The 22,880-nt window shown below is 41.2% G+C and overlaps 1 protein-coding gene across 1 annotated transcript in view; it reads right to left on the bottom strand.

The window, feature by feature from the left end:
* hhip (hedgehog interacting protein) overlaps positions 1-22,065 on the bottom strand; it is a 35,025-nt gene extending 12,960 nt beyond the window's left edge. Inside the window, exons 1-8 of the mRNA XM_051385160.1 lie at positions 21,151-22,065; positions 16,795-16,987; positions 10,929-11,073; positions 9,290-9,491; positions 2,905-3,056; positions 1,293-1,466; positions 1,026-1,169; positions 732-850 (exon numbers count right to left, since the gene is read on the bottom strand). Of these exons, the coding sequence (XP_051241120.1) occupies positions 732-850; positions 1,026-1,169; positions 1,293-1,466; positions 2,905-3,056; positions 9,290-9,491; positions 10,929-11,073; positions 16,795-16,987; positions 21,151-21,426 (1,405 nt within the window). The 5' untranslated portion in view covers positions 21,427-22,065. The remainder of the gene's footprint in view (positions 1-731; positions 851-1,025; positions 1,170-1,292; positions 1,467-2,904; positions 3,057-9,289; positions 9,492-10,928; positions 11,074-16,794; positions 16,988-21,150) is intronic.
* Between the last annotated feature and the right edge of the window lie 815 nt (positions 22,066-22,880).

Here is a 22,880-nt window from a genome sequence, read left to right as displayed (position 1 = left end):
ACTTTAGAGTTTGGGTAAAATGGCTAAAGCTGGCATCTAGCCAGCTGAGAGGTGGCCTGTGACAAGAACTGGCACTTTGAATTGAAGTGAGAGATAAAGGGTTGAAGTACTAGTTTGGTTTGCCAAAGCATCACTCATTTTGGCAAGGATAACCAGCCCAATGTAATTTGGAACAAATAGCAGTAATTTGTTCTTTTGTGAAGAGAAGAAAGCTAAGCATTCTCAAGATGTTCCTGTTATTGATTAATTTCTCAATGTGATAAAAACTATGCTGCATTTTCAACAATACTAAACCATCATCTAGACAGTTATTGTTGTTGACAGATTTAAATCTTACTTGGGGACACAATCTTACATTCCCTTGGCAAATCTAGCGAGGGAAGGGAGGAATCTTTCACACATCATATCATTTTTACATTTAACCTTCGCTGTTTCTGCACTCAACCCGGTGTGTTTTCGGAACTTGCTGCCAAAACACCATGTTCTTACAAAATGAAAGACATTCGGAAAAACAGATGTCATATTGAGCAGAATAAATATGAAAGGTTATCCAAGAGGTTAATGTATTTTCATTTCTTTCTCCAGACGTAATGCCATCACACAAGACTCAGGCAAAGGTTGCACTGAAGTTATTTTTATCATATTAGCATTGCAAAATGTACTCCTTCCAAACTTAAAAAATATAAATATTATTCATATTTTTGGAAAATCTCATGGAAATTGTAACTCACCATAATCTTTCCCCTTAGTAATCTCCAGTATTCTTCCTGCTGATGTGTTTTTGCCACTGGCATCTGTACACAGGATCAGAAAACTCCCATTGTCCATCTGAAGACGATCCACTGCACACCTACAGGACATAACACCAGGGATGAATACAGTAATAAACAACAAGGTGGCAAAGAACAGTTTATGAAACTTATTAATTACTACACAGGTTTCTTTCGTAGCCCAGTTTTGAACAGTGTATTTGTATGTTAAGATCTTTAGTGTGACGTTGAAGGAGTTTCAAATGTTTCACTCACCTGCCTGGGTCATGTAATCCATGGGCAAAGATTTCAGGTGGCTGGTTGGTGCTGTTGAAGTAAGGGTTGTTCCGTGGTATGGAATAAGGTGATGTGCAACAGTCTGTGTCCACATCTACCCTCAGGACAGACCCTGTGAAATCACTGCATTCAAACACACAAACAAAATACACCTTCACGATAGTAGGAGCTAGGAAAGTATTCAATCTTGAGACACACACCATTACTCAATCATTTATACTAGGACTCATAGAAATCGGATCTTACCTGAGTCCATCCATCTCTTCCATATCATCCAGGGTGATCATGCCATCTCCCAGGATGATGTGCAACAGACCATCAGGGCTGAACAAGAGTTGACCACCTAGGTGCTTCCTGTGCAGCTCTGCCACTTCCATCAGCATCCGCACAGTCCGAGTGTCCACCTGGTTCGGGTTTTTCCTAAGGAAAAACATAGCACGTCATTGTCACTAGGCTTCTGTCACTGAGTGCAAAAACAATGGTTGCTACACTACAAAGTAACTAATATTTATCAGGAGTATGTACAACATTTCTGTACCTACACGCCTCAATAGAGTCTCATATAAATATTTAAAAGTATACGCTGTATTACAGTCTAAGTGACTTGCCCTGCAGTTAGCACTTGATTGGGGTGAAAAGCCACTAAAGAAATTGAATTAAATGTTTTGAGATATATACTGCGTAAGACATGATTTTATAAATGAGTACACACTCTGATTGCCTCTTATTACTTTAAAGAATAATTGTGTTGGTGGGGAAAATGATACCACGGGATGGATAAGAAATGCTGACATAACATAACGAACAAAATCCAACATTAAATGAGTTTAAATAGTTTGTTGTCTGGGGACATTTAGTCTAAATATAATGCATTGTCTCATTAAGGCAAAGACAGTGGGTGGAGATGTAACACAGGCTTCAAAATGTTGCACAATTTCTAGTGCAAAGTGAGGATTTGGCTTCACAGTATCAGCAACAAATATTTCATGCTGTGTTATTTTGGGTAGTCCTGCAATTCTTAAAAAGCAAGCTTGCCAAAGACAAAAAATGACTCTCTTAAAACTACCATCAAATACTTTAACTGTCATTTCTCTATTGGACCCTCAAATTAAGGACTATACGTTGCAGTCACCAAGACTGCATGCCAAGACTATAATTAAGATTAGGTCATTAAGTCAAACATACAACTGTGATTATGCAAATTAAAATGTAGCACTTAAACACGTTCGTGAGAAAAGATTGTTTTCTTAATCACAGGTGTGTGGTTGAGAGTGTTGGAAATCAACGCCCATCACATATTCAGCAAAACAGAGCGCATTGAAAGCTAGTTAGGCGGGACGTTTAACCTACATTCTAAATCCCCACAAGACAAAAATCCTTGATGTTTTTCCTATTACATCTTTAGAAACCTTTCGTTGTGCCCTTAAAGCTTTCATATTTTATTGTGGTTACCATGGTTTCTAGCAGAAATGTTTAAATCAGTGTTGTTGGATTAGATGGAGCAGCCAATAATACAATCAATTCCTCCAGGATTTTTTGATCAGGAACGTCCAATAGAATCATCCTTTTCTCATCCTTATTTATCTTATTCCATTTGAAAGGATACATGGTTGTGAGGTCCATTGGAATTATTCAGCAATAAAAAGCTCAATGAGAGTATGTATTTAAAAGGAGATTGGGGGATATTTCACCAACCATCATACATCAGTACAAAGTGGGCTTTGCAGGAAGAAATGCATGTCCAGGCTATATTAATCCTCACACTTAATAGTCAATGTTGTGTAGACAGTGAAGCAGCTAAGCAGCTCAGTGAACGACCCATATTTAAGGTAGATTTGGCACACACTTCTCCTATTACCTCGAAACGGTGTACTCAACCACACGGAGAATGTGGTCGTGTGGACCGATGGCCCAGCGCTCTTGGTTGGTGGTGTAGGAGACGTAGAGCTTGCCATTCTTCTTGTAATTGGGGTGGAATGCCAGGCTTAGCAGGCCCCTTTCATCTCCACCCTGCAGTCAGATGAGAAACACAAAGGATCCAGGAGTTAATTATGTCCCTCCTTGGCTTCTGCACGGCTGTGTGGGGTTGGAATCACCCCCCTCGGTCATCTTCATCATCACCAAGACCACTACATGCAACCCCTGCACACCCATCACCCCCCACCTCTTTTAATTCTTCAACCTCTCTAATCCCCTTTTTTATTTATCCATCACATTCCCTTTCACACCCCCGCTATTCTCCCATTCTCTCTTTTTCTCCCCTCGCCTGTTTCACTTCACACCTTCACCAACCTCCTTGAATATTCCATTACCAACCATTATAAAGCATTTGACTCTGGGTAGAGCTGCACCTCCTCTACAACCCCCCGCCTTTGCCCAGTCTTCTCAGCAAGCCTGGTTATGTGCGCTTGTCCACAGGGTCGGGGGCCCCTATGACGCCCAGGCCCTCCCGGTGGCCTCCATTGTGCAGTGATTTGTGTGTGTAATCTTTGGGGGATATCCGTGAATGCTACGCTGAGTGGTTGAAAGAATTTATTAGCTCACTCACAGTTCATAGAGAGCACAAAAGTGCAGAGTGCTTCAGTCCGTGCTTTTTGCTCCCTGTCCCCGCGCTCTTTCCCGGTTTACATAAAATCCATGCAAAATTCAAGGCTTGGAGGGGGTGGGGATGCGGGGGGGGAAGAACTGCCAACTCCCACTGTCTTGGCAACATGTTTAGAAAACATCCAAATTGCTTGTGTAATATGTAAACCTTTGTCTCACCCCGGAGGCAGCTACATCAGTTGTCACTACCCTGGTGGTCCTCCCATCATAGTTAGCTGTAATAATCAGCTACAGCATTTCATTCCCCAGGCAAGGCAAGCCAGGTCGGCCCTTTTTTTATGTTGTACTCTCCCTCACTATTTCTTCTTGACAAAAGAATGAACAGAATGCTAGGCTTAGGTGTGAAGAATGTTTATAAAGTGGTCCCTGTGTGATTGTATCCCTCTAAAACAGCTTGATTTTTTTCCTTTCACTGAGAAAAATAAAAAAAAAGTTTAAGTGAGCATCATGCTGCGATCTTACTCATGGAAAATAAACAAGTATCATGGCTGCAATCAACACTGCTGTCTCATCCTTAAGGTATTGTCTCTCAAAATAGTGAAAAAAATATATCTTGGTTTGGCTCTGGATAGGTGTAGTCTATGTCACAGGCCAAGGAACACACATCATAAATTGGTGTGCTGGATCTGTGTAGTTCTGTTTGGACTGCGTTTAGACCCAGCCCAGTCAACACATCAGTGATAGGCTACATGCGAATGCAAGAGAGATGACTCTTTACAAAGGAATGTACTTGAAGTACCACTGAGCAACAACAGAGACCCACATGATAAGCCACAGGGGTTCTATCAATCTGAATATAAAGTGAAATGTTGTGAAAGTTGATAAATAAATCTCCACCCCAAAAGGCAGAGTTCCTCCGCAAAAAATTTATGAGTACTACTAAATGTCAGATCATTGAAGTCAAATAAAAAAGGAGTTATGTGGGATTGGATGCAACAAACTGTACAGCTGGATGTTAGTCGGGGCAGAAGTGACTACACTTTGCCAAAGAATGTCAAAAAGTTGCATCTTGGGAAGAGACATTCTCAACCTCACCTTGAAATGCTGGATCCATAAATTGGATTTTGGGATGTAGCGACCCACATCCCCAAAATAAACTCACCAAAAGGAGTGGGTCAAAGACCACAATTCCAAAGAGGCCTAGATCCGTTGCCAAAGGGGGACCACCAAGATACACAGTGGTTAAATGGGCTGAAATATTAGCTCCCTTGCTAATGAGTAGCTCCTTCAGCAGCAGGCAAACAGCAGCGCTGGCACTGGAGCCATAAGAAACAAACACTGCATTAGAAAGCCTTTCACTCCAGAGCCAAGCCAAGGAGACACCTTGATTAAAATAAGACAGCGTGCCAACCTGCAACTCCTGAGCACTGATCGTGGTAAAACTGCCGCCAGAGTTGCAGTAGATAAGATATTCTTAGCATGGCTCAAAAACCAATATACTGTACAAACAAGCTTATTTATAGAATGTACAAACTGCGGGTTTCACATATTGTCAGCTGCAAAGTGTATTTTCAGGGGGTTTTAATCCTACATTGTGGGTTTTAAAAGCTGTAGGGTAATGTAGTAGTTTTGCTCCGCCTTGTGTCATAGTACATATCAATTACTACAGCACCATATGCCACATGCCATTATACTGTGATGTGTTAATGCTTTAAATTTATGTATTCATGATTTCTTCACAACAGGTGTTAATGTTGCTGATTATAATGCCTGCCATCCCCAAACCTCTCTCAAACTATACAAATGACTCTTCTGTGTCAACTTAAAACACATTCCCTCCATTTTCCCTTGAACATCTTTGTGTTTTTTTATGACTGCCATCATTCTTCCACAGCCAGGCAGGGGGTTCTGATTGATTCTCTCATGAGGTATTATCTCTTCATTTTTCACAAACACCTGCTTCTGCATTCCTCTTTTCCCTCCAATTCTGTTCTCTGGGGCTCTGGCTTTGGCACTGTCAAAGTGTTGGCGTCATTGCACAGAAAGCTGGGAAAGTGAGGTGCAGGGATGAGGAGCGGTTGTTATCTCACATCTCATGGTGCATTTCATGGAATGCTGGTCCTGACTGACTAGCGGAGGCAGCGACACACACAACGCTACCATTTCCAATTCTGCAGGGGCAGCTGTCTTTGAGTCCCAGTGACGCATGCATTGGCTCACGCATTGTTACCCTGAACCTTTTGATCCTTCTTGTGGGCATTCCTCCACCGAAAGACATTCCACATGAGTTGACTGGAGCAAAACAATGTATACGCCCTTCACTCAAAGACTACCTGATGCATCTATGCTCACACCTCCCTCACACACAGACAATACACATCTCCTATGTAGTGCTCTTTGCTCTTCTCTTGTGCAATGAAAGTCTAATCCCCACTGCAACTCCTCCACCTGTTAATACATAAATCTTATGACAGGCACACAGCAATCCCATGACACATTAATCCTCCCACCAACCAAGAATAAGATATAATCCATCATCTGAGCCATAAAGTTCATAGAACAGACTTTTTGCCTAACTGCTCTACTTGTAAACATTTCATCTTTCACTAGAAGGCATCCCACTGTTTGAGGATAATTGTGAGATCAGTATGAGTTTAACCCTGCCTTTGCGTCTAGAGTAAATGGTAAAGATGAGGCCACTTATTTTAGTCTGAGAGCAACCCTAAGCCTCTGATGGCCGCTGAGAATGTAGAGCAGCTGTCAGCAAAGCAGGGACAGAAAGAATAACATGCTGTGACTTATTTGTTTAAACAGTGGAATATTTTATTGCAGGCCCCCTCGCCCCTGTTACACAGGCTAATACATGTCAGTGGATTGTCAAGCTCTGGTTTGCTGCTCACAGATGTCTTCATTTATAAAACTCACTGTCACTATCACACATGCTACTCTCGAGTGTCTTTTCTGAAGTTTTACGGTGCAAGATATTGTAGTTGTTTGAGCAGAGGCTGAAGCTTAGCACCAAAGTCTACAAACACCACTAGACATTAGATGTATATCAAAGAATATCACTCTTACTTTAACTGTTAAATATAAACATAAAATGGGTTGCCTTGAGGCTAACTCCAAACAAGTTCAAGGATAATTGTAGTTGTTGTCATGTTAAATTGTTCATTTTTGTCACTTACTTCTCTATAAAGCTTTACGTATGTATCTCGTGTATGCTCAAATCACTGCTATCCAATAAAACACGTTCAGCTAGGAAGATGGAGTCACTTAAACCACACCTGTGCTTGTGCGGCACTGTTGTACAGACTAAACGTGCTGCTATTAACTCAAATTACCTTAATTGGCTATTTACACAGGCTCAGACAAGAAAGTCAAATTTTGTTGCATAATTTTATTTAATTGTATTTACTGTATATAGAATATTGTTTATCTTGTCAATGCATCTTTTTTTGGTACTGTATTTTTTTAAACATGCTAACTAACTAGAGTGCCTCCAAGCTGAAGCAACAGAATCTCTCTGTTTTGTTTGATTTGGTATGTAAATGGAAGGAACTTGTAGCCAGTAATGCAAATATGGATATAAATTTGGAGTGCTACAAAAGCAAAGAATTAGAATAGGAACGTTCAGCCCATTGTCATAACTCCTTAATAACCTTGCCAAAACACATTTTTACGAAAAATACAAATATGTGCAGCTTGATTGTTATTGCAGTCATACGAATCCATATTTGTACAGGACTCAAAAATCCAGAATCAGTCAGGGCTTTAGTAAGAACGGTCACAGTTAGCTACATGCACCAATTCTGAACCACATCCTGTAGAGGGGCTCTGTCCAATCAGGAGGGTTGTCCACGATTCACCATCGTGTTAGAGGTGTGTGAATGTGAACCAATTGTAGAGAAGACCACTGTGATGATGACATGAGTAGTGTGTGTGTGTGTGTGTGTGTGTGTGTGTGGTGGGTGGGTGCTGGGGGGGGGGCTGGAGTATAGAGATTGAATTTCAGGAGAAGAACACCCACAGCGCAGCTAGGAGCCCACACCACCACAGCACAGCATTGTTTCTGTGCAGTTCAGTTTAATTGGCACCGGGGGGATCCATGGAAGGAGGGGGGATAGAGGAGCAGAAGGAAACACAGAACATTACAATCAAAGCATGTGCATGGAGCTGATGATAAACCCGCTATCTGTCCTGTCTCCTGGGGGCCTGGGTTCCTCTCTCTGTATAAAGGCAACTCCATCCTGTTGATGCTGCCAGTAAACACCTTAGCCCTCCCCTGGTTCTGTTCACCCCGTGTGGCTAGGAGCCCGTTCTGGCAGCCAACATCACAGAATAGGACTCCTGGGGCTTGCGGGGGATCGAGCCACGTCTAATTGTCATAATGATCACTTTATCCACAACCAGTTTGGACTGTATGATGATAAGCGAGCACAGCAGAGCAGTGACAGTATCCCGTAGGGGGCAGTTGCATATTCAATTGCTGTGCTCTGCTTGACTCCTTATAAGCAAAAGGTCTTGTCAGTGGAGGAGCAGGAGGCATGCGTGATAGATAAACTTCCTGTCTGGGAGTGTGCCCCCCTAAACATCCCAGCTTCCCCATCTTGTGCAATCTAAACAATTTCTGAACAAACAACAAGATGCAGTAAGGATTAAGAATAACAAATAAATATCAAGACATTAGAGACATTAGTCTGAAGATTACAGAAAATAATTGAGATATCTATAGAGAAATCTTAGAGCTAAGTCTTGGAATATTTCCAATGTTATATTTGATATTTCAAGAACTAGCACAACAATACAACATATATTTTCAACCACTTCTGTGGTTGAAAATATACCTACTCTATGACACAGTGCATGTAACAATATCCAGAAATCTGCAAAAAGCTCAGAAGATTTATTAATGTGCACCTTTATTTATTTTTGACTGCATTGTCTGTGTTTATTTTTCTCAGACAGGGCACACAGCCAAACATTAGTAGAACACACGTTTACTTGCCCCTTGACACACTAATATCCTATCATGTCCCCTCTTGGCAGGCATACTTTCATGATGGTAGGTGGACAAAAAGACAAGGAAATGTTACATAGGTGGTAATTCCTGTCAGAAATACAGACATATCAGTCTTTTCAGCTCTTCACTCTATGTCACCAACCCCTTATTATTTTCACTGAGAAAGCAAGAAAAAGCAAAAAGATATCACAGACATCTGATAAAAATGTCTTGGCTGAAGTGAATAAATAGTAAGTTAAAGTCATTCCACTCATCATGTGGGGTACTGAGTTAGTCACTATGTAAAATATTGGGTAAGTCACCATGTGGGATATTAGAACCTTTATAGGAACAATATGGGAGAGATTAAGAAAGCCATTAACCCATACTGTGAGAATTAGCAGAAAATTTGCAGTGAGCACAATGTGTGCTGTATGTACAGTTAATTAGCAGATAATAGCATAATGATTAGCTACAATCACATTTGATAAATGACTGCTTGTTTGGTGTAATTATATAATTAAATACTAATAGTGAGCAGGCGCCACTTTCAAGGGATTTGTCTTGGCTGGAGATGTTCCTCACACGTTTACATAGGTGCAAACAGTTGTGTTGTAAAGAATTGTGTTAATGCTTTACCACATTACTTCCTGACTCTAGTAATGCAGAAACAACAATATGAAGCGAATGTCATTCCTACCTTCAGACCGCTCTGCACTAGCTTGTGGATGTCCAGGAATGGCTCCTTGATTAGCTCAAGGTCATGGTTGAGGATCCTGACAATTCCCTCCCTCTCCAGGACAAAAAGCCGCTGGGATCCATCCCCACAGTGCAACACGGCCACCGGCTGCCTTAGACCACTCAACACCTCCTGGGCACAGTAGCAGTTGTGTTTGAGTTTCCTGGGTAACAAGGGAGATACAAACGGTCAGAGGCCAATGGTGGTGGTGAATAATCCACTTATAAAGTAGAAGGGCCACAACAGAATATGAAGTAGTAGTGTTCTGGAAGGAAGCGTAAAATAATCAGCAACAATCAAAAAGAAACAGTTTATTCTAATTTTGTATGTTTTATTAATGTTTTGCTTTGTTTTAATTTAATATTTATTATGCATTCTTAACCTTGAGACACATGTACATGCACAGCAAAAATCCAGTTTATCATTATGTCTTATTCATACAAGTATCTCTTTAGTGTAACAACCTGTATTCTGTATGAAGGTATTCTGTTGTATACCTACCTCTACAGCCATCGGAAGGCAGCAGGTACACAGTGATTTCCTTCTACAGGCTCTAGAGCATCTGAGTAACAAAGTCTGACTTCATACCCCACATCCACCAGTTCTCTGATCAAATCTTCCACAACAAGCATCTGATTGATGGTGGTAAACTAAACATGCAAACTGTGTTGTATGTAGATCTAATTGGCTGGTTGTGAATCATACTTCTAAAAAGATTCCTAGTTTACACTGTGAAAGTCATCATCACTGTGGCATGTTATGATATCCCAAGGATATTTGATACAAATATTTTATTCAGGGCCATAAATTATAAGAGTTTTTCTCCTTTCTACATCAATAAATTCCCTCACACCCACCTGTTCCCATCCATCCTCTCTCAAGTCTTTCCATCTCAAGTTAAAAACACCATCAGTCGCTATGGCTCATCACTAACAATGGCCATAATGTTAGCCAATAACTGTGACTTCATTTTGGCCTTTTCCTCCCAGCCTCTAATGTAAGAGAGTCTTGCTAACTATCATTTACCTGAATATACCTCTGGAGGATAAGGCACAGAAGCGACAAATGAGCCCCTGACTCTAACTTTTAGAAGTCATTTCACTTAATGTTGGTTGCTGCTATTCAGGTGCACATGCTGCTTGGCCTTCTTGCCTCGGGCAAAACAGAGATGAAAGGCATCCCCCCATGGACAAAAGGGCAAAGCCCTCTGTGATGTAAAGACCTTTGCAGTCAGGGAGGCAACCAGAATGACGCAGGATAAGCATTTTCATTATGTGAGCAAAGCTGAGCAAATGCCGTCTGGACAAACTTTAGGATTAGAGGAGAGATGGCATAGCATTTCTGTCTGAAGGTATGGACCATGTCAAAATGGACCAGTGAACCCAGAACACGTGACCAAGGTAACGCCTGTTTCTATAAAACATAAATGTCACGGCTGAATGTCATGAATCTATACAATGAAGCCTGAAAAAAAAGTTAACTTGGCTGAAATACATAAAGAACTAGCCAAAGCTCATTCAAAATAATAACATGTACATCTTCCATAGTGTAACTCAATTCTCAAATGGATGAAAAACATGGTAAAAGTAAAGCTACAAACCTCCTCATATCCTCTATTTTCTCATCTCCCAAGTAGTTGGAATCTTGCCCTTGTGGTTGCTTTCGCTGAAAATCTGGAAAGCACAGACTGGCATCTCTCCTCCCATAGTATTGGCAGAACTCATCCACATCAGCTTGGAACAGTTCTAGCAAACACAACATACACAAACAGACAGAGGATCATACACTTACTGTAGATACTGCATGGTTAAATTACTTTATACTCTAGTTCTGTTGTACTATATGTGTGTGCATGCATGACTATGTACAAGTCAGGACATAAGAAGAGGAGAGAATCAGAGGAAGAGAGAAAGGATGTGATGTGCTTGTGTGTTGGGGAGGGTTAGAGTTATGCTTGATGAGCCAAACCAAATCCTGGCTAAACTGGGCTGAAATTAACAAGTGAAGAAAAACTGGGCCAAACCAAATGGATCACAGATTAGACAGGGCTCTGCAATAAACTATGCCTCCTCTACAGAGCAAAACGATTGCATTCTCAATTTAAGTTTACGCTTTCATTATTTTGATTTAGTAAATTATGTTTGTGCATTAGCAATTAGTAATGGATTCCTATGGACTGGTTTTTTTTAGGTCTATTCAGCAAGTAGTAGTGTATTATCAGTGATAATTACAAATAACATATATCAGCTGGTTCGTGGATCATTTCAGGGTTGGCTTGGTGTTCTGTTGATTAGGGACATCCTCAAATTATTGTTCTTCAGAAACATGCTGTATCTAGAAAGGACACACACGTTCCTTCATCCCACAATATAAGCTCCACAGGCAGTTTCAGCATGATTCTGAAAGATGTAAGGCACACAGAAAGGAGAGTCTTCTATATGATTGCTAGATTATTAAAGTGGATATCACATTTAAACTCTGGTCAAGAGTATTTCAATTTTTACTTGTCTTAATGTCTCCTTGGCAGTGAACTCAGGGGATTAAATTGAAATTATGAAGAAACAGGACAAAATAACTATAGAGCCTTTGTTCTATGCTCTGCAACTAAAAACTTCATATACAGAAAAACCCAACTTGAGTGTTTGAGAAAGAAATCATTTTCAGCACCTCATATAAGCAATACAATAACAATCAAATTTTACATCCATCCATAAGCAAATTACCTCACCATTACAAAACCACAAAGCCCTGATCTTTCAAGGAATAAAGTGATATTCCTCCACACCTAGCCGGTCTAGAGGCTCTGCTCACATCAAAAGTTGACGGGTAAATCATGTCACAACTCTTACTGTCGCCTGTCAAAACTAGCATGACTAAACGGTGTACAATTAATTAACTGGTGGAAAGAAACACTTTATTATTCATGCAATTCTTTAGGATGCCTAAATTATCTTTAATGACCTAAACACTTGTTCTTTCCTTCAAACAGGTGTGACTATTTTGTTTGTATTACTGTGCAACACATGGGCATGTACAATGAAACAACCTGTTCAATATTGCATGTAGTAAACAAAAATGTTTTCCGGTTGAGAGATATTCTTTGCCAAACAAAGACGCAATGTTCCCAAATATTTACTGAGTTGAGTCTCAGCAACTTCTGGCCCCATGATCTTACAGAAATCTTTTTTAACCTTTTCAGTCTGCTTTTAGAGCCTGTTACTCCACCAAAACTGCGTTTGTTTTCCACCTCTGCCCTTCAATTACTCGATCTTGGTTTAGCTTTTGACACCATAGATCACTGTAAACTCCTAGACAGACTGGAAAATCAATTTGAAGTCTCTGTCCAGGCTCTTGTGTAGATTAAGTATTGCATATCTGAAGGAACACAGTGTGTTTTCTATAGTAATACTACATCAAAATTTTATGATGTGAAATATGGAGTACCCCATGGCTCTGTTCTTGGCCCTATGCCTTTCTCTTTTTCTATTTCACCTCTTGGTCAAATTATATGCAGTCATGAAATTTCCACTGCTACACTGATAATACTCTGCTGTTTTCAAACTTTGTCAGATGTATGTGCCTGTAAAGGCGGATGAACATACCCAGCCAAGAATCTTGGTATTACGTTTGCCCCCTCACACTAGTATAACCTCTTGGCTGACATCAGACAGTCTGACTCTGTTGAAGCCTTTAAATCCAAACTTCAAACTTGTTCTTTGCGCCTGAACTTTTACTTGGTTGCTTGTTCTGTTATTACTGCCTTGTACCTGTTACCATTATCCTTCTGATGGGTCGGTCTCAGTCTCAAGTAATCTATCAAGCTATCTCTTTCTGTGTTCTCTCTCTCACTCTCTCCCTAGTTTCTCCTCCTTGTCCTCTTTTTTCACTCACTTTGGACATTCGGCCATCCTAGGACCTCTCTCTCTCCCCTGGCTATCGGTGCCTCATTCCAGATGTTTTGGATCAGAATCTTCGTCCTCCAGGAGATTCAGCCTCCCCTCTTGTCTCTGTCTCTCCCTTGTGTGCATGTTGTCCTTGTCTCCCTCTCCCTCTATGTGTTCTCATATCTGTGTGAATGGCGTGCTTGAGTTTTGCCTCTTGTGTGTTGGTGTAGTCTGTCTCTCAGGCTCCATCTGTTTGGCAGCACCTGGAAGTTACTCAACATCCTCCTGGATTAATATTCTTCAAATATCTTTCAATCTATCTATAATGTTGTAATCCTGATTGTTCATGCTGTAGTTTTACTATGTTGGCCTATTCTGTACACACAACATCTACTGCATGCCTTCCTTCCTGGGAGAGGAACCCCTCCTCTGTTGCTCTTCCCAAGGAAGATTGAGTTTTTTTGTCCCACTTTTTTAGTTTATCCTTATCCAAATCAAAGGTGTGAAACTCCTTGCGGTTTATAATTTGCAAAATTGGGCTGTGTAAATAAAACTTAATTCAATGTAAAACATCACATCATTACTTATTTCAGTGCCAGTACAAAAAGTGATCTACGTAAACATGGCAGTCACAAACAGCTACGCCTCCAGCCTGAGCAGTATCAACATTATTCCCGGCAAAAAGCATGCAGTGGGTCTCAGAGGCCCTTTGTGACCTAAAAACAATCTTGCCAATATTGTTTCCTTTAGTCAATCCCTCAGAGGACAGAGGAGAGCAAATACACCAGTGATAAAAACACAAACAGGACTCTCCCTGTCCCAGCTTTCATCTCTCTCCTGCCACACACCGACCACAAGCGCTGACCACACCAAATACTGGAGGTGATAGGATATCCCCTCAAACATCTAAACACAACATGAAGATCAAACACACAGAAACACACACACACACACACACACACAGCTCTGGCTATACCACCCACCCATTTGTGTCTGCAGTTATCTTAACCATGCTGGTTGGGGACCTCAAGTGCAGGGTGGTAGGATGAGTGAAGAGGGGAGGAAGATATGAGAGAAGAGGAGTAAGGGGAAGGTGGGAGGCCTCCAGGCAGAAGTGAGAGTCAAGGCAGTAAATGTCTTTATGGAGAAATGGGGGCTAAGTACATGGCCTAATCAAGGGCCACTAGGAAATTTCATGGGAGCTGTTATGGATGCTGTAAAAGCTACTGTTTAATTTTAATACCTTTGGTCAGATGAATAGCAAGAATTTTAAGGGCATATGATATTTTCTGTTCATGTTTGTGCTTCACTGTTACTGCATCACATCGTAAGACACAGGGTCACAATTTGTATTAAATATTTTAAAATGCCAACAAAATTGTTACTGTTGCATATACAATGCATATAACTTTTTGGGAGAGCGTTCTCTCTGCAGTAGGATTCAGTTGAATTTATTGTTTTGTATTTAGTAGGGTGTGCATTTTAAGTTTATTGTGAGATATTTCTAAAACCAAAAGCTTTGACAATATATCAAACCTTTATTGTACTGTGTGCACTGATAGAAACGAGACTGGAAAAGAGTATGAATCAAGTCAAAGAGAAGAGGAAAGAGAGAGAGAACGAAGAAGGGGATAAAGACAGACAGAGAGCAAGGGTAAGAGAGAGAGAAAGAGAGAGAGAGAGAGAGAGAGAGAGAGAGAGAGAGAGACAGAACTCTGTCCATATTCCCTGTTCCCCAGCGCTAAAGTTATACTTCCATCTGGTTATCTTCCAAAGCAACCTGGGTGGCCCACCCAAAGTACTTGACATCTTGATGCACTTCAGCAGTTTTACATACACACAACCTTTGTAGAAAAATAAATGTGTCATTCGTCACCACATATGCTGATCTGTGGAGGGCTGGGGGCGGGGGGGGTGCGGGAAGGAGCACAACGGTGAACGGAGGGGGGGGGATTCTTCTCTGGATTCCTCTCTTGAGCTTTTTTGGTTTGACTCTGTGAGCCCATATGTCAGCTCATGAGCAAGTAATGTTGCTCAAGACAAGTCGTCGTCTTCCCTCCTCTCTCTATGCTCTGTGGAGCCCCACTCGCCAACCTCAACTGTAGTTCAAGTGTTGTACAAGATATGCCAGCAGCCCATTAGATGCAGACGAGGATGGACTCAGATGGAATGTATGTGTTTGAAATTTGACTTGAGCTGCAGCATACCATGTGGGTGGGTTGCAGACAAGTGTGTTTGAAACTGTTCTCTGTTTGCAAATCTCGGCAGATCTAATCAGTTTGTGGCGACAGAGATTGGAAGAAGACTTGGCTGGAGGAGAAAATACAGTCAAAAGTGTTTGATCATGTTTGGTATGCACTCTGAAGGCACAGGTACCTGCGATCTTGCATCCCTTCAAAGGAAATTCTTCTGAAGACCAAATGCTTTCAAGGGGCAGAAGGGTTCCTATCATTTAGCAGTAACTAAAACTGTTGCATCAATTAGTTTTTTCCCCCTGCTGTGTGGATTCTGCCATCTCATAGTAGAGCTCATGGTCAGAGAGGACAGGGACGAGTAAAGCAACACTTCAACTATGTTTAGATTAATGTGAATTTACTACTCAAAAGAAAACATACTAGTGGCAGAGTATGAGACAGACGTTTAAGTGACAGTTTATGTCTGAGGAAGGCAAGGTGCCGGGCAGTCATGTCTAGACCACAGAGGTGGTTATGCATCCTGAATACAGAATCAACCTCAGGAGTTGAGTCTGGTGAGCAGTATCCAGGAACAGGTCATAAAATAGATAATTTTGCTCCAGTCCAGTTTTCTGGTACACTGGTCAGGCGCTGGACTGGTTTTTGTTGTTTTTGCATGTGAGGGATTTGTTTTCACACCCATCTTTGCAAATCAAATATTTTCCATTCACATGTCAGGAAATGCCCCAAATTTGGTGTATTATGACACTCAAAAAAGTATTGTTTTTGCAAATTTATGCTGATGAAAATAAACTTGCATAATCTAGATAAAACTAACAGAGACAAGAGAACAAAATGTTTTGCACCTGGTGCCATAAACACAGTCACAGTGAATACTGTCATAAAAAGCACCAATATCGCTCTGCTTCTTGCTAGATCAGTATGCAGACTAATCAGCAAACTGGCGTTGCGTCTGTATAGGCAGTGTGTGGCGAGTAGTTTTACTGATGCATTAAAGTGAAACAGTAAAGCAAGGCAGCAAGCAAGCAAACGAGTGAGACAAGCTCAGCAACAAATGGAGGTGAGGTCAGATGAGGTAAGAGCTGGATAAATAAATATTCACAGACCAGACTACTGACGCACCACTTCTTGCATAAGTCCAAAAATCTGCCAGTTCTACATGTGCAGGCCGAGTCTCAATGAGAAATGAGGCCTGCTGTGAATTTTAATTCATCTCAATCAGACGTGTGAATGTCATTTAAAATGTATGAGAGACTGAGCAACTCTAACGTATGTCTACTTTCACTTACTCTATTCATGTGTATATGTTTGGTTGCGCATCACCAGGTAACCACAAAGGGGCTATAATTCAAGTCACATTCATGGTCATTATTATCGGTGTAATTACCTGGTATGTGCCCCCTGCAGGTGTAGTAGAACTCGCGGCAGAAGTCCTGGCAGAGCCGTGGCAGGTCTGGCTCCCTGTGTGGCATCTTATCCATGTCCAAGGAGTGGAACAACACCTGGGCATTGGGGGAGCAGCGAGCACACTTGATCTCCTCCAGGAGACGTCCACATTCAGTGTTGTTGGTGGAGAAAATCTGGAGACCACACGCAACAAGGACCAATGATTAAGCTGGTGGGCTGTTAACTTTTATTCCTTACATCAATTCGCACAGGCAAGCCACCATGTAGTTTAGGATTTGCTGGATGTTTGGTGATATATCATAAACATTACACTATGAAGGAAAGTTTAGATTGTAGGGTGCATTTTCAAATCTTCTTTATTATGAATTCCTGACAACTTAAGACACTGTCTGAGATTTTCAAGGACTATGCAACTATACAAAAATGTGATGTTTCCAAAGGATCCCAGTGAGTCTAAATTACCCTTTTAAAGAAAATATTAGACAACTTTTGTTTTTAACTTTGTTAGATATGTATACATCAGCCCATGTAATATGTAAAATGTAAAAAAAATATAAAAGGTTTCTGATTAAATGTTTAGATGGTTCCTACGATAAAAACAGAGATGCTTAAGCACTTTCCAGCCCTCACCAGACCTTCCTGTTTAACAGCCCTAAATTAGCCAATCTCACCCCACTTACCACACAGAAAGTCAGTGAGCTCTACTTTACACAAATACTCACAAAGTTACAACTTACTTACAAGTTATAACTCCTTGTTAACAACATATTTCTCCCATATGATACATGCACAGTGAGATACTCTGTCATAAACCCATTCCTCCACATGCCAAATCATATGTTAAACGTCAATGTCATCAAGGAGTCTGTTGTGTGGTTAGTCTGGATAGTTATTGTTAGCATTGGGACTGTGCTGAACAGTTTGTTCACACAGAAACTTTCTTTTTTTTTCATAGCATCATCTGTAGAATGAGGAGGGAGACAGACAATCCCTTCCATAGTGTGAAAGTTTGCAGCATCTCGACCACGATCTGCATGAACGTTCACACCACTCACACTACAAAGACACTCAAAATTTTCACTGGGAATGGTGGTAGAGCTTCGTTTTCCCACTGAAACATTTTTTACAATCTCATGTACACAAACTCAATAACAAAAACCATGAAATTTGAATTTTTAAAGCTGAATTATATTGATATTTCTATCACGTTTCTATCCAATTTTCTGTAATATTCAACTCCACAGCCTTTGATTCCAATTTGTTAAACATTGAGGTTGGAACACCCTGTCTGTTTAGAGAAATAAACAAAGAAATCATCTCATTCACTGCCTACTTACCCAGGTTCATAAACAGTTAAAAGTCAAATTACAATTCCCATGTCTGACAGATCTCTGGGCATTAAATGAATGAAGTCGAATAAGAGCCTCAAAGTCTGACTTGGGGTCATTACGCAAAAGTACACAGAGTTAATCCAAAAGAAATTAGCAGGATTATTTACATAACAAATTAGCTGTAATAAAACACAATGTAATCTGTTTTAGGTCAAGAGCAGCGCTGCTTGGGCAGCCAGGCAGGCAGGCTGGTAGTGCTTTGCTCTGTGTGAGGTCCATGTGTAAACACCAATTTAGAGATAGACAGGCACATCATTCCCACTCTGGTATCAACAAATTAGCAGTCTGTCGAAGTCAATTAGACCAGCGAACCCAAGGCCAACATATGGATGCCTTACACTTCGCTCTGACTGCAGAACAAACTGCAACTGAGTAAGATTTTCTGTTAAGTTATTCAGAGCTGTGTTTACCCAACAGGTGGCAGAACCTCTGGGAAAACCTTGAGGGTCTACCTGAAAAATATACTAACATATACAGGAAATCTCTCATCACAAAAAGGCAGTATAACAGACTAATTGAAGAGGAAAAAGAAATTCTAGCCCTTTCCAGATCCCATAGTCAAACTCTGATTTGAATCCCTCTTTTGTCCTTCATTTTATCTAATTGACTTTTCCTCAAAAAGGGAGCTCCAGGCTGGCTATGACCCTATGTGTGTGGTGCGTTCCTCTGTCTGCGTGCCCTCTTCACTCATGCCATGTAGTGTTGTGGGCATGCCTGCCCTCCTGCTCTAAATTGCCCATTGATTCTGTGTGCCATGGGCTGGCACAAGGTCCACGGAGAGTAGCATTTGTGTGCTCTCAGCCATGCCCTGTGTCCATATGTTGCTGGGATGGGCTCCAATGTTGCCATCATCCAAACCAGAACAAGTGGACCTTTGTTTGTTGTCTTTTGCTTGAATCTCAGTGAGTACGTTCCTCAAAAGCAGGGAGAAAATGGCAATGAAGCTCAGCTGTTGCACTTTTGCTGGGGACACACCGAAGCAGGTCAAGCACAGAGCCATAATCGAACCAACGTGGAGCTATAATAGCATGAGAAAATAAAATTCCCATTAATGTATCCCCGGAGCTATTTCAGATGTTTACATTTTCTAAAGCTGGCATCACACCAAGCTGCAATGCACAGCTTCATACGGGAGAACAGCTGTTACGAGATTACTTCTCTCTACAATAGGATCTGCATAATGGCTTTCTCCAATGGATTTACCGGAACAAACATATTAATATACAATGCCACACTCTTTCAATTGCAAAAAACAAAACAAAAAAACAGTGGCTTTGCAACCGTCATATGCTCAGAGAGACTTGGGAGAGAACTGATGTAGGCAAAGCTTTCACAAAACACTTGTCCTCAGGGAATAGGTGTAAGTTGGTTGGCAGGGGGATATAGTGAAGGACACACACACACACACACACACACACACACACACACCCTCTCAAAGGCATTAACACTTGGACAGGGCTGATGACTGGGGGAGAGTGATGTTCTCCAGCTTCTCCCATTAGCGAAACCAACAAACACAATGGTGTTGTTGTTATTCTTTTGCCATAATCAGAAAGGGCTCCGTGTGTGGGCAGTGTAGTGGGGAGGAGGAGAAGTCGAGTTCGTCCTATTCAGTCCCCCCCCACCCCAACCCCAACCCCAACCCACCCCTCTCTTATTTGCATGACTTGAGCAAATTAAATGATGCAATATGGCTTTTTTGTCGCAACACAAAGTAAGATACCACCCAGCTACTGAATGATTCGGAGAGTGGTTTACATGAGAATGGCCCGGTGAGGATCCAACGGAATCCGCCACAACTTTGGCGCATACAGTCGCTTTTTTCCCCCCCACCCCCCGTCCGTACGTCCGTCCGTCCGTCCGTACGTCCGCCCCCGACACGGAAACTAAGCAGAAGTTTAAAACCCTGGCTTAACATGACATTTTAACACGTATTGTTATTATTTATTTTTTTTACCACTTCCCTCAACGCCATAACGGTCAACAACGGTGTTACGTAAACAGCGCGAGCCCGGTAAATATGTGGAACTTTTCCCGTTAACGTTCATACGTTCAACGGCTAACGTATGAATCCCTGTACGTTGACGCCGAAAGCAGACGACACGAAAACAGTTGAGTATCTGCTCCCAGCTGCGGTGAATAAAAAAGGGGTCGACGGCAGATTAAAAGAAAAGAAAAAAGAAAAGGTACAACCGGACTCGTACCTTTTCGGGTAAACGGTTAAACAGTTTTTTTTTTAGCTAACGTTAGTACCGCTTTCGTCTGACCGTTGGAGCAGACTGGCGAGAAGTAACGTAAATCGGCGAGTGATTACCATGGTAACGCAGAAGCGCATTCGGACAGCTGAAATGATTGTGTAGAGCGACACACCCGGTAAACAACAAGACATACCTGGACATGTGTTTAACATTTCAGACCAGGTAAACTAAGAGGAAACAGGTCAAACCCATGCAGAGAGGATAGACAGCCCCCAATACGAGCAAGTGAAGTTACTATTGTATATAAGTTTAAGTTGTCTATGAGGAGACATTACGCTATAAGACACTACAAACATAAACAATGATAAATAAATAAATAAATGACAGTGCAGAGATACAGCATGTCACAAATGGGGGGGGTTACAAGGCGAACCTAAAGGTAATAGTAATTGCATTATCTATTTAATTATATTATATAATCATACACAATTATATGTCCCTGTAGGAATGTTAAAATAAGACCTCTTTCATGGGGACACTCAGAGGCAGCATAGCCCCCGGGGGCAATTTCCAACCCCCTGACCATCCCCAAAAAAACTCAGCTGTCGGCAATAAGTAAGCGGAATGACAATAACAAGGGCTTGTAAATGCATCTCCTGAGGCGATTTTTAAGCAGTTACCCCCCCACCACCACTTTAAGTTGAAGAAAGTGCAACAACGCGGTGGATGGGCATTAAAAAAACCTACCCTGGCATCCCTGCGGTGCAGGATCTGATAGGCGGCTCTCCTGGTGGGGCAGCAGGACACACGGGGATACAACCTGTGGCAAACTTCTCCGCTGCTGCTGCTGCTGCCGTCAAGCAACACTTTTCGCTCCCTTTTCTTCAGCCGCTTGGGCAAGCTTCCGTCGTAACATCTTCTCCTCCTGGGGCTAATTTCTCCCCTCTCGCCGAATTTTGCGTCCCCACATTCCCACACGTTGACCGCGATGGCCAGGACGAGCACAAATTGCAAATGCTTCATAGTGTTTTTTCAAAAAATCATATAAAAAAAAATAAACAAAAATATGAAAATACAACCCCACAAAATAAAAAAAACCACTAGATAATACACCCCTCCTTTTTTTCTGAAAAGAATGGGGGTTAACCTGCAATGTAATATATATATATATATATTTATATATATATAGTTTTATTTAGGCTCTCCAAGCAGCAGAAGCCAATTACTACTACTACTACTACTACACACACACAAATGACAAATATGCAGTTTGTCAGAGCAGGTGTCCTTAAAATTTGATTCACTGCTATAAAGAAAGAGGTGTTTAAAAAATAAATTATAGTTGCTTCTGCTTATAAAGCACAGCTCAGAAATTTAAAAAAAAATGGGGAAAAAAATGAAAAAATAAAATAAAAGCAAAAAACAATAACACAATTTATCCTGATGAACAACAAAAAGTCAGAAACACCCCCCCTCAACACACACATAAAAAAAACAAAAACACCGTGAACTGCAAAAGAGCCGTGACGTCCCTTTAGATGTAATTCCTTTTAAGCACAGCACGGCGGTTTGTGCAATGCACGGGGGTCAAAAAAACACATATAAGACATAAAAGTTGTCTCTCACTAAAGTCCTCAGACCGCTCACATGTTTCCCCGTGCTCTTTCCTCCTTCTTTTTAACCAGCGCGCGAGAAGAGGAGCGAGCACGGTGACGTATGACTTCGCGGGGGCGCGCATGTGGCCACAGTCGCGTCCACGTCGAGGTAAACAGTTACCTGGTAAGAGCGGAGGACGGGGGGGGGGGGAGCGGAGGAGGCAGCCCGAGGAGGAGAGAGAGAGAGAGAGAGAGAGGGAGAGAGAGGCTCGGTGTGTGTGGAGGCTCAGTCGACCGGAGGAGTCAAGAGAGAATGATTACTCAAGGGTCTAACTTCAGCTTTAAATGTTTCATGTAAACAAACCATTATTTGTATTTTGTTTTTTGGTAACTTGTAGGCTAATAATTGAGTGATAAATATATGACTTCCCTGCTTAATCAAACAAAACAAAACACACACAAAAAAGCCCTTTTTCTTTTCTTTGCTCTTGCAGACAACAAACCTCAATCATGTAAACCTCATTCTCTGTTTTTAATTTCTCTCTGGCAGCTGAACATGTCTTTCATATTAGTAAGTACAGTTACATTTACAGTACAAACTGTATATCAGTACAATTCTGAGGCACTTGTACTATAATGCAGTGTTTTATGCTTCCACTCCACTACATTTCAGAGGAAAACGTTGCACTGTTGCAGACTCAGATTTAACATACAAATCATATGGTAAGTTTATAATGTCTTGCTATAGATTTAACACTATATAAAGTAGTTAAAATTAGCATTTTTACATCATCGTGCATCAGTGATAACAATACAATATATAATAATATAACTCTTATAGGTACAATTCTCCTGCATATTGAATACTTTTTGCTTTTGCTG

The sequence above is a fragment of the Dicentrarchus labrax genome, unplaced genomic scaffold (genome assembly GCF_905237075.1).
Source record: "Dicentrarchus labrax unplaced genomic scaffold, dlabrax2021, whole genome shotgun sequence".
NCBI classification, from domain to species: Eukaryota; Metazoa; Chordata; class Actinopteri; family Moronidae; genus Dicentrarchus; species Dicentrarchus labrax.
Note: the sequence above shows the minus strand (reverse complement) of the source record. Positions and strands in the feature narration are given on the sequence as shown.